The sequence below is a fragment of the Muntiacus reevesi genome, chromosome 1 (assembly GCF_963930625.1).
Source record: "Muntiacus reevesi chromosome 1, mMunRee1.1, whole genome shotgun sequence".
Classification (NCBI taxonomy): domain Eukaryota; kingdom Metazoa; phylum Chordata; class Mammalia; order Artiodactyla; family Cervidae; genus Muntiacus; species Muntiacus reevesi.
In genome coordinates, this window is record NC_089249.1 from 105851481 (window position 1) to 105864216 (window position 12736).

Below are 12736 nucleotides of genomic sequence, written 5' to 3' on the forward strand. Positions count from 1 at the left end.
GTGCTGGTACCCAAGTTAATCCAAATTCATATAGGACAAGTGATGGATAGATAAGATACAATGTCTTATTCAAAATGGCTGAAAGACCAGCACTTAATTCTGCTAAAATTCTCTAACTTGAGTGTCAAAGTGAACAAAAAGTAATTCTAAACGTTCAAAGAAGCAACTATGGTCAAGAAAATGTTCATTAAATACTTACCTTAGTAATAATCCTATAAGTAATAAAAGTTTCTATTGTAGTAACATGGCTTTCAGGTTCATCGACTGTAATAAAAAGATCTTTCAAATCTGGCTCATCTTCAAACTTGACTTGGTTTATCATTGATAAGGGGGATGTCGGCATCAGAGGGCTGAAGGAATTCATGTCCATCAATGAGGCATCCTATGAATAAAACATTCAAAAATTAGTGTTTAGGGGGAAAAGAGTTGAAATCCTCTTTTTCTTAGACACCACAAATACTAATCAAATATGTCAAGAACAAAAAGGATAGCTGGACTCCTTCTTAAATAAAGTATGTGGAAATATATGTTTATTTCTGTTTCCTCACAAAATCCCACTTTAAAAATGACAGTAAAGAAACAAACAAAAAACAAGACAAAAATCATATAAAGGTACAAACCCTCAAAGTAAAAAAATAGGCTAAGCATGAAGCAAACTATCTTTTGGAGACTGGAACTCTGATGGTTGAGTGGTAACTGAAAAGCTACCACTAAAAGAAAAAAAAAAACAGCTAAAGTAAACCTAGGATAGGATGGTTAACTGGGAAGAAGGAGGCATAGTGATGACAGAGGATCACACACAGACTCGAGAAGCAGAGGCACCAGAAACCTGTGGACACAGAACACTGGGAGAGCTAAATGAGAGGACTGGCTGAAAGGCTCACAAAAGAAAAGAGAGTTGGCACCTCAGATTCCCTCACATACCCCATGCAATCAGGTGACTTTTCGTTCCCAGTTTTGCAGAAAACTGGAAATTTACTGGAGTGCCTCTGATTTCAAGGACACCAGGTAAGGTGGAGGGAGAGACAGGCCCATGGGAGTGTCTTACATACTAGATGGAAAGATATCCAGTCCTTTCCTGTCATCTGGCCCCAAGAAAGGGGCAGCAAGATGGAAAACTGCACATAATAGTTGGAGGTTTCCTCTCTTAGCTGACCATTCCAAGAAAAACTGACAGGCGCAGTGCCCTGGGGAATCAGCCAAGCCTCTGCATGCTAACCCCACAGGGAAGCCCCTTCCTGGCAACACGCTACTGTCTACTTGGCTTTTCCTTACCTGGTGCACGAACCACCAAACATCTCAACATGTGGGCAGGCTCTGAGGTGAAAGATTCACAAAGAGAATACAAGAGGCAGACAGATCAGAGAATAGAATGCTTTACCAACAGAGGAAAGCATGAGAGGGAAGAATGATATCAAACTCATAAATGAAAACAGGTGTTATATTTTTTAAGAATTCATAGAACAGCAGAGAAACCAAAAAAAAAAAAAAAAAAAGAAGGAGGCTTATGAAAGCTGAAATATGACGAAAGGATAAAAACTCAACAGAAAGTTCCAAAGATAGAACTCAGGAACTAAACTGGACCAAAAGAACATGAGAAGGAAAAGAAGATATTTTTAAAAATTAAAGGATCCAGGCAGATAGAACCTGAGTGAAAATAATTCCAGAAAATGAAGAAGGTAAATCCAAACTGAAGTATTTCCAGATTGACAGGGTCTATCAGACCTCTTCAAAATGAACAACACAGTGATGGGGTGGGGAATGCTCCCACAAGCTTCCATTACCATGACATTTCATAATTGTAGAGGTTTTTTAATTCCTAAAAGCTTAGGAAAAAAATTTAGGAAAGCCTAAATTCCAGAAAGAATATAAACAGGCAAAATACAACAGGAACATCAGGAATCAGAATGCCTTCAGATTTCTCAAAATGATAATAAATTAGTATCTTCAAAATTTTTAGAGGAAAATATTTTCTACCCAGAACTATTTATAGCCAGAAAAACAGTCATTCAAGTATACAGGAAAAATAAAGCCATTTCTGGTGTGAAAGATTTCAAAATCTGATTTCCCATGAATCCATTCTTCAGAAGACTTCGCTTTTCCAAAATAAGCGTATATACCAAGAAAGAAGAAATAGGATCTAAAAGCAGGAGATTCAACAGAGAAGAGAATGAAAGGAAATTCCTTGGAAGACAGTGGAAGAATGTCCCAGGTTGACAGCTCTGCACAGACTTAGAGAACAACCTATACAGACAGGAGCTGAAAGACTTCAAGGACGCAAGGTTATAAAGAGGAAATAAGAAGAGAGGGAGGAAGGAAAGAGAAAGAGGAAAAGAAGGAAAGGAGGAGGCTGACAGAGTATCTGCCACATCTAAGCAAAATGAAAGGAAGCATGCCATGTTAGACCTTGTAAACCAAACATGGCTGATGCAAAAAAGGTGAAAAGGAAGAGAAAACAGACAGGGAGAAAGGGAGGGCCTTAAAAATATGAATAAATGAATGAATGATGAACTCTAAGGAAAACAAAATGTAAAGAATGAAAATGTAAAATCACAAGTCATCACAACCCTTGACTGTGAATAAAAATAAATTGCTCTTAATCCTAAATTTAACTAAAAATGGTGATATAGTTAGATTAAGATAGTAGGAAGAAAAGCATTAGTATGTTTGAGAAGAGGAGACTTGCTAATACCATGACAGAAAAGAAAGAAGACGAAACGTTCCAGACTGCTGACGACCATCTAAGAGACAACCACCCTGCAACACATGATCTTAGGCTGGATTCTGTACCGAAGGAGGAGAACCTTTGAGAACCTTTGTTTTTTCCTCTCTAAGAGCTATCTTTGGTACAGCTGGAAAGTTTTGAAAGGGTCTGCGGATTAGAATATATTAATAGCATTATGTCAATGTTAACTTCCTGATTAAGATACTTACACTGTAATTATGTAGGAGAGTGTCCCTGTTTTCAAAAATACACAGAGATTTAATTATGAGAAATAAAATATGTTTCCAATTTACTCAATTTACAGAGAGGCAGAAAGCAAATGTTGGGAAATGGTAAACAACCAACAGACCTAGATTCTTTGTGGCATTCTTGGAAGACTTCAAGTCTGAAATTATTTCAAAATTAAAAAATATATTCATAGTTTTCAAAAGTCAAATCATTCGACAAGGCTTAAAATGTAACAAATTAAAAATAAAAATGCAGCATCCCATGTTCTGGTATTGCTATTACCACTTCATACTCCTTAGAATTAAATTCAGAACTCTTGGCTATATTTGTTCCTTGCTACATTCTTTATTTCGACATAACACATATACTCTTTTTCTAGTTTTTCAATTTTGATATTATCAGTAGATTTCCTACTAAGGAGGATGAAGAGTATTTATTTAGCCAATTAATTATGAGTATAGACTCAGAGACCTACTTTACTCAGTGGATTATAATTCATTAATATAATTCATTGTAATGCTCTAAGTGTCCAAAACTTGCCTAGTAGGAGTCCCTTAAAACTGGCATCTGTGTTTTTGATGTCTTTATTACTCCTTGAGCACTTTATTTTCAGGCATATTAAGATATTTCAGATTTACCTTATACTTATTTTCCCTGCCTTCAGTCATGGGATCAGACATTTATTCAAAGAGCTCTGGTTCCTTTAAGAGGAGACTGGTACTTATAAGATATAAATGCTAGAAAATATATGCATGTTAGACATGATTTAGACCAAGGAATAGAAAACAAATCACAGTTGGGTTGATCAGACACACAAAAAACACAGAGATAATAAATGTCTTGCAACAAACGTTCAGTGAGATAAATTACAGTATATCCTTATGATAGAATACAATAAAGTCTATCCATGTAATAAAATACAGTAAAGTGATTAATGTATTAGAACAATATACAGAAATTTGGGAAAAGGTTCACAGTATGTTATTAAGAGAAAGCAGCAGCTTATAAAATTTGTATTTAACTGGAGTCTAATGCATGCATGTGGGCTTATGTGTTTATGACAGAGGGTGGCCAGAGAGTATGAGAGAAAAAGTAACAAAGAGCGACTCATAATATGCATGTGCTCAGGACTGTGGAAGTTATACCAAAAAGTTAACAGAAGTTACTTCAAGTGTTGGGATTCCTCTGGAGTTTAATATTTCCCTGTCTGAGTTTCTATGTTTACAAATACTCTAAAATAAATGTGTATTATTTTGCAAAATGATTTTTAATTGTTGAGAGTCAACACTGTATCTAATGTGTTCATAAACAGTAAGAACTATTGTAATAAGTTAAAAGAGTATCTAGGGTCATTTTGGCAGAAGACCTTGGATTACACATTTAATTGTATGATTTTTTTTTTTCTGAACTCATCAAAATTGTATAGTTAAAATGGAAATTTAAAAATATGCCCAGAATCACAAGAAAATGGGATTGTCAAAATTATGGGATGCTAACACAATGGAATACTAAGCAGCTATTACAACAGAATTTAGAGGTTCCAAATAAACATGCAATCAGCAAGTACAAAAATCTCTCTCAATATTCATTTCATATAAATAATAGTTTTCTAAGCTGACAAATTTTAATTTGATGGGCAAACGTGCTTTAAATTTCACTGACAGTGCATACAACCATGTGCTCTGGCATTCTTTGTAGTCACCCTCTTGACTTACCACAACCCACTTCTTTTACCTACTACATAATTTAGCATTCTATTTCTTCTGCTTAAAATGCATCCTTTTGTAGCGTGGGAAAGATCTGCATGAATTTACAAAGGCTCACAATTCCAATGAGTGTAGTGTGGTGTCATAAAAATATGCTTCAATATCTAGCAAAGGAAGAAAATTACAGGCTGAAATTTAGCAACCTCCAAGATTTCAGTAGAAAGATTTAAATTACTATGAATCACTCAGAAACATTCTTGAAACCTCAATAAAACTGACTGTTCAAAGAGTTTTATATTCACTTCAAAGAAAAAGGAAAGAAAATACACTGACGATACTTAAAAGATTTACATTTGGACATGAATAAGGGAAGAAAATAAGTGTTTGAGAAGATCCAAAGAAGTAATTAACCAAAAAGAACTCCATTTAACCTTTTGTGGTTGATGCTTTTCAGGAGAAATGGATCATTAAAATTTGTTCTTTCTAAACAAAGGTCTCACCTCCAGGATAATGCATGCCTCTTTCTCCTGCTAGTTCTCTCTCTTCCTTCCCCTGCCCTCAACTTCATTTATACATTTGTTCATTCTTTGTATTTGGTTATATGTCCTTTATCTTATGATATTTCAGACAGTGAAAATACATCTTTTCATTTTTTTTTTCTTCAAGAGATTAAAGCAGAGCGGAAATTATTTGCATGCTTAAACTTCTTAAATAACACTGAATACTTAGAGCTAGCATAGTGAACACACACACACTCAGAGGAATGCACCGAAACATCTAGGGATGGTTTCAAGCTAAAATCTAAATATGCATAATAGAGAAGTCAGTCACATTGTTGCAGGAAGTCATTGCCTTTTTTTCTCTCTCTCTTTTTTGATAGGTCCCACCCATCTTTGGAGGATAACTGCTTTACAGTATCCTGTTGGTCTCTGCCATACATCAACAAGAAATCAGCCCCAGGTATACTTACGTCCCCTACCCCCTGGATCGCCCTCCCACCACCCACCTCTCTAGGTTGTCACAGAGCTCAAAAAAATGGGTGGAAGACCTAAAAAGACAATTCTCTAAAGAAGACATACACATGGTTAGAGAAATGCAAATAAAAACTACAATGAGGTATCACCTCACATCAGTCAGAATGGCCGTCATCAAAAAAATCTACAAACGGATGCGGAGAAAAGGGAACCCTCTAGCACCATTGGTGGGAATGTAAATTGATAGAGCTGCTATGGAGAACAGTATGAGATTCCTTAAAAAACTGAAATAGAATTACCATATGACCCAAAATCCAACTAACGGGCATATGCCCTGAGAAAACCATAATTCAAAGAGACACGTGCACCCCAATATTCGTGGCAGCACTGTTTACAATAGCTAAGACAGGGAAACAACCAAGTTGGCACTAAACTATGTAAATGACTTTCCTAAATTAAACGGACATTAGCACTGCGCTAGCATCATGCTGCAAGTTATTGACAAACTCACTTATGAAATAAGGGTAAGTTTTCCTGGTCGTTGCTTTCGTTTTATTGTAAGTATCTGCTGTGAGTTGAACCATGTCCTCCCAAAATTCATATGCTGAACTCGGAACCCTGCCACCTCAAAATGTGACCTTATTTGGGGACAGGAGCTTCACAGAGGAAATTGAGTTAAAATGAGGTCACTGAAGTGGGTCCTGATGCAATATGACTGGGATCTTTACAAAAAGGGGGGAATTTGGACAAAGACATGCATGTTATAAGACACAGGGAGAAGACAGCCACCTACAAGCCAAGTGGAGAGGCAGGGAAGAGATCCTTCCCTCACACATTCAGAAGGACCAACCCTGCTGACACCTTGATTTCAGACTTCTAGCTTCCAGAACTGTGAGAAAATTAATTTGTTTGTTTCAGACACTTAGTCTGTGGTACTTCATCATGTCAGCCCTAGCAAATGAAGAGCACTTCTGTATACAGAATGGCACACAATAATTGTGCAAAGAAGAAAGGAAGGGTAGAAAGGAAGGAAGGAATTATAATTAAAACATTACATCTTTGATCCATTCATTTTTTTTAACCAGTTAACAATCAACTAATAATTTCTGAGAAATGTTTTTGCCTCCCTCCTTTAACGCTATTTGATGGTTCCAAAGTTCTACTATGGAAATAAATAAAATACACAGCTGAAATTTAAAACAACGGCCTGCCAATATTTGAGTGCTCAGGAGATGAACTCCATAAGAAACAGGTTGAAAGGTGAGCTATGACTTCTCTGAGAGGTGTCCTTCCTTAATATCCCTCCCTAAGATTCAACTCCAGAACATCTCATAAATATAACATGAATTACTCTGATAATACTAAATTGCATCCACCATCTGTGCACAAACAGCTATTTTCTTTTTACAAGCAGAGGGGGGAAAAATCAATGTGAGAAGTGTGATAAATCAGAATACTGGCATGAAAAGGCCATGCAAATAAAATTGCTGATGTACAAGAAACATGTACACCAAGAGACATCTGGTAAAATGCAACTTGCAAGGAAGGAGTTTGAGAAACCATGTTGTTATGAGGGACACTCATCTTGATGGGCCTAAATTTAGACTTACCAGCTGTGTTTTGGTTTACAACTCCTTCCAATCTGCCTGCTTATAATAATAATAAAAATTAGAAAGGCCTTCTGTGGAACACTGTTGAAAATGTGATTGGGGGAAAAGCCAGCCTGTGTTGGGTTCTATAAAGGGGCATACAACACTCAATAATCTTGTTTGACATAATTTCCAGTGCGATGCAGTATATATACCCTTGTATGCATATATCATAATTTATTTATCCATTTTTTCTTTCTATTTTCTAACAGTGTTGCCTTGAATATACTTGGGCTTTTTCAGGGTTTTTGCACTATAAAGTTAGAGATTAACCATAGAATTGTCACAAATAATTTTATTTGATAAAATTCTCCCCTCTGGACAAAAAGAAAAGTGGTAAAGGAAAAAGGGTAGGCAGTCAAGGTGTTAGTCGCTCAGCTGTGTCCGACTCTGCGACCTCACAGGCTGTAGCCCACCAGGCTCCTCTGCCCAGAGGATTCTTCAAGCAAGAAAACTGGAGTGGGTTGCCATTTCCTCTTCAGGGGATCTTCCCAACGCAGGGCTCGAACCTTGGTCTCCGGTATTGTAGGCAGATTCTTTATTCAAGTTTAGACATATACTAGGTGTGTGAACCTGGTCAAGTCATGTTACTTTTCTGAGGTTCAGTTTTCTCCTTTGTAACCTCAGAGAGGTCATATCTCACCTTGGATTCCAGATGATCAAGAAGAGGATAAAAAGGGACAAATAAATGTGATGTATATAGACACTGTCTGCTTGAAGGTTTTATGTGAGTTACGCAAACATTACCACAACCCTGTAGGATATGTGCTGTTTCTTCCCTTTTTTTAAACTAGGTAACAATACTACTGAGGAGCTGCTATTTTACCTCTTGTTTTCAAACGAGGAATCAGGTTAAATTACTTGTTCAAACTCTAACTGCTATTTTAATAAGGAGAGGAGCCAGCATTTGACCACCCCCTAACTGCCAGTAGGCTGATCTTAAGGGAGATCAACCCTGAATGTTCACTGGAAGGACCGATGCTGATGCTGAAGCTGAAGCGCCAGTAGTTTGGTTATCTGATGCAAACAGAGGACTCTGGAAAAGTCCTGATGCTGGGAAAGATTGAGGGCAGAAGGAGAACAGGGCATCAGAGGATAAGACGGCTGGATGGCATCACCGATGCAATGAACATGAACTTGGGCAAACTCTGGGAGATGGTGAGGGACAGGGAGGCCTGGCAAGCTGCAGTCCATGGGGTCGCAAAGAGTCGGACACGACTGGGAGACTGAACAACAACAGCCAGTAAGCCAAATGTACTGGGCATTATCACTGAATTCACTTTTTCAGTTTCCCATGAAACTAAGTAGAAAGAAACTAAAACAAGAATACAACAATCTCTAAGGTCAAAACATTGTCATGTAGTACATACAACCTAAGGCACTACAAACACATTCAGGGCAGCCCAGAATAGATAGATAAATTGTGGTACGCACACAAGGTTACATATACTACACAGCAATGCAAATCAACCACAGGGACTTCCCTGGTACTCCAGGGGTTAAGAATCTGCCTCGCAATTCAGGGTACATGGGTTCAACCCTTGGTTAGCAAACTAAGATCCCATATACCACAACTACTGGAGCCCGGCACCACAACTAGAGAATCCTTGCTCCACAATGAAAGAACCTACATGATGCAACAAAGATCCTGTTGCCACAACTGAGACCCAATCCAGCCAAATAAACAAATGCAATCTTTTAAAGAAAACAGGAAATCAACTACAACTTCATACAAGGCCATTGATAAATATAAGCTAAATTATAAGCTATTTATTAGGGCGAAAAGCAAATCAGAGAATTCATATAGGACAACATCATTTTTTAAAGTCTTAAACCATACAAGGTAAAAATTCAGAAAAATCTTTAACAGATGTTGCTTCAAATACATACACAGATCTTCCTCAACTTACAGTGGGGTTACATCCCTATAAACCCACTGAAAATTGAAAATACTGTAATTCAAAAAGTATTTAATACACCTAACCTCCTGAACATGACAGCTTATCCTAGCCTATCTTAAATATGATCAGTACATTTACATTAGTCTACAGTTGGGCAAAATCATCTAATACAAAGCCAATCTTGATGAAAGTGAAAGAGGAGAGTGAAAAAGTCGGCTTAAAACTCAACATTCAGAAAACTAAGATCATGGCATCTGGTCCCATCACTTCACAGCAAATATATGGGGAAATAATGGAAACAGTGAGAGACTTTATCTTTTTGGGCTCCAAAATCACTGCAGATGGTGATTGCAGCCATGAAATTAAAAGATGCTTGCTCCTTGGAAGAAAAGTTATGACCAACCTAGACAGCATATTAAAAAGCAGAGACATTACTTTGCCAACAAGGATCTGTCTAGTCAAAGCTATGGTTTTTCAGGTAGTCATGTATGGATATGAGAGTTGGACTATAAAGAAAGCTGAGCGCCAAAGAATTGATGCTTTTGAACTGTGGTGTTGGAGAAGACTCCTGAGAGCCCCTTGGACTGCAAGGAGATAAAACCAGTCAATCCTAAAGGAAATCAGTCCTGAATATTCATTGGAAGGACTGATGCTGAAGCTGAGACTCCAATACTTTGGCCACCTGATGCAAAGAACTGAATCATTGGAAAAGACCCATATGCTGGGAAAGATTGAAGCCAGGAAGAGAACAGGATGACAGAGGATGAGAGGGTTGGATGGCATCACCAACTCAATGGACATGAATTTGAGTAAGCTCCGGAAGTTGGTGATGGACAGGGAAGCCTGGCGTGCTGTAGTCCATGGGGCCTCAAGGAGTCGGACGAGACTGAGCGACTGAACTGAGCTGAATCTTATAGTGTTGAGTAGCCCATGTACTTTATTGAATGTTGCCTGAAAGTGAAAAACAGAATGGCTGTACAGACACAGAATGTTTGTAAGTGTTGGTTGCTCCCCCCGTGATGGTGTGGCTGGCTGGGAGCTGTGGCTCGCTGCTGCTACCCAGCTCCAGGAAAGCTTATCTCCTACTACCCAAGAATAGATCAAAATTCACAGTATGATTTTACTGAATGTGTAACACTTTTGCACTGTGAAATCTAAATATCATACGTCAAACCATTTTGCATTCAGGACCATCACTTTTATGAAAACCAAATGAAAACCAAATGAATGAAAAAAAAACAAAACCCAAATTATTATTTTCCTTTAAGCAAGAGAGAGAGAGGATCTTGGGAGGACCACACAGAGAATGCAGGTTTACCTCATTTTACCTTGCTTCACTTTACTGTACTTCACAGATACCATGTTTTTCACAAATTGAAGGGTTTTGGCAAGTCTGCATTGAACAAGTCTATAGGTACCATTTTTTCCAACAGCATTTGCTCACTTCATGTCTCCGGGTCACATTTGGGTAATTCTTGCAACACTACTTCAAATGTTTTCATTATTACTACATGTTATGGTAATCCATGATCAGTGATCTCTTATTGTAATTGTTTTGGGACACCACAAACCATGCCCATATAAGATACGAACTTGATAAAAGTTTCTGTTCTGTTTTCCCCTTTGGTTGTCCCCCCCATTTCTCTCCCTCATCTTGAGCCTCCCTATTCCCTGAGATACAGTACTGAAACAGGTCAAGTAATAATCCTACCATGGGCTTCCCTGATGGCTCAGCAGTAAAGAATCTCCCTACAAAGCAGGAAATAGCAACCCAGTCCAGTATTCTTGCCTGGGATATGCCATGGACGGAGAAGTCTGGAGGGCTACAGTCCATAGGGTCACAAAGAGTCGGACACAACTCAGTGCAGGAAGCCATTAGTCCTTCTGAAGTGAAAGGAAGAGTCTCAAGACTCAATTTAAATCAAAAACCAGGAATAATCAAGCTTAGTGAGGAAAGCAAGCTGAAAATCAAGATGGGCTGAAAGCTAGGTCTCCTGTGCCAGTTAGCCAAGTCGTGAATGCAAAGAAAAAGTTCTTGAAGGAAATTTAAAGTGCTGCTCTAGTGAACACACAGATGATAAGAATGCGAAACAGCCTTATTACTGATACAGAGAAAGTATTAGTGATCTGGATAGAAGATTCAGCCACAACATTCCTTTCAGCCAAAAACTAATCCAGAGCAAGGCCTTAACTCTCTTTAATTCCATGAAGGCTGAAAGAGGTGAGGAAACTGAAGAAGAAAAGTATGAAGTTAGCAGAGGTTGGTTTATGAGCTTTAAGGAAAGAAGCCATCTCTGTAACATAAAAAAATACAGGGTGAAGCAGCAACTTGCTAATGTAGAAGTTGCAGCAAACTACCCAGAAGGCCTAGCTAAGTTCATTAATGAAGGTGGCAACACTAAACAGCAGATTTTCAATGAAGATGAAACAGCCTTATATTGGAATAAGATGCCATCTAAGACTTTCATAGCTAGAGCAGAAAAGTCAATGTCTGGCTTTAAAGCGTTTCTTAGTGGCTAATGCTGGTGGTAACTCTAAGTTGGGGGTCAATGCTCGTTTACTATTCTGAATAGCTTAGGGCCCTTAAAAATGATGCTAAATTGATTCTGCCTATGCTCTATAAAAGAGGTTTTCCCAGTAGCTCAGTGGTAAAGAATCTGCCTGCGATGCAAGAGACACAGGAGACAAGGGTTCAATTCCTGGGGTCAGGAAGAGCCCCTGGAGGAGGGCATGGCAACCCACTCCAATATTCTTGCCTGGAGAATCCCATGGGCAGAAGAGCCTGATGGGCTACATATAGTCCATGGGGTCACAAAGAGTCACGACTGAAGCAACTGAGTATGCACATGCTCTACAAATGGAACCACAAAGCCTAAATGAGAGCCCGTCTGTTTACAACATGGTTTACTGAAAATTTTAAGCTCACTGCTGAGGCCTACTGCTCCGGAAAAAACATTCTTTTCAAAATATTACTGCTCATTGACAATGCACCTGGCCACCCAAGAGCTCTGGTGGAAACGTTCAATGAGATTAATGTTTTCATTCTTACCAATACAACGATTCTGCAGGTCATAGATTAAAGACTTCCAAGACTTCTCAGACTTACTACTGAAGTACATTACTGAAGCACACGTACTGAAGTACATTTACATTCAGTACTGAAGCCTACCTTTCACAAGGTTCTAGCTGCCATAGACAGTGATTTCTCTGATGGATCTGGGCAAGGGAAAGTGAAAGCCTTCTGGAAGGATTTCACCATTTTAGATGCCACTAGACCATCCATGATTCATGAGAAGAGGTGAAAACATAAACATTCACAGAATTTGGAAAAAGTTGATTCCAACCCTCTTGGATGACTTTGAGAAGTTCAAGACTTCAGTGGAGGAAATAACTGCAAATGTGGTATAAATAGACAGAAACCTGGAATTAGAAATGGAGCCTGAAGATATAACAGAATTGCTACAATGTCATGATAAAACATGAGTGGATGAGAAGTTGTTTCTTATGGATGAGCGAAGAGGTGGTTTCCTGAGGTGGAATCTATCTCTGGTGA

General features: G+C 38.3%; 1 protein-coding gene across 3 annotated transcripts in view; it reads right to left on the reverse strand.

The window, feature by feature from the left end:
- SNX7 (sorting nexin 7) overlaps positions 1 to 12736 on the reverse strand; it is a 171296-nt gene that overhangs the window by 139493 nt on the left and 19067 nt on the right. For all 3 annotated transcript variants that reach the window (XR_010662214.1, XR_010662211.1, XM_065927733.1), the window contains exon 2: positions 200 to 382. Coding sequence is in view for 1 of the 3 variants with exons in the window: in XM_065927733.1 (XP_065783805.1) it covers positions 200 to 382 (183 nt within the window). In the remaining 2 variants the exon portion in view is untranslated. The remainder of the gene's footprint in view (positions 1 to 199; positions 383 to 12736) is intronic.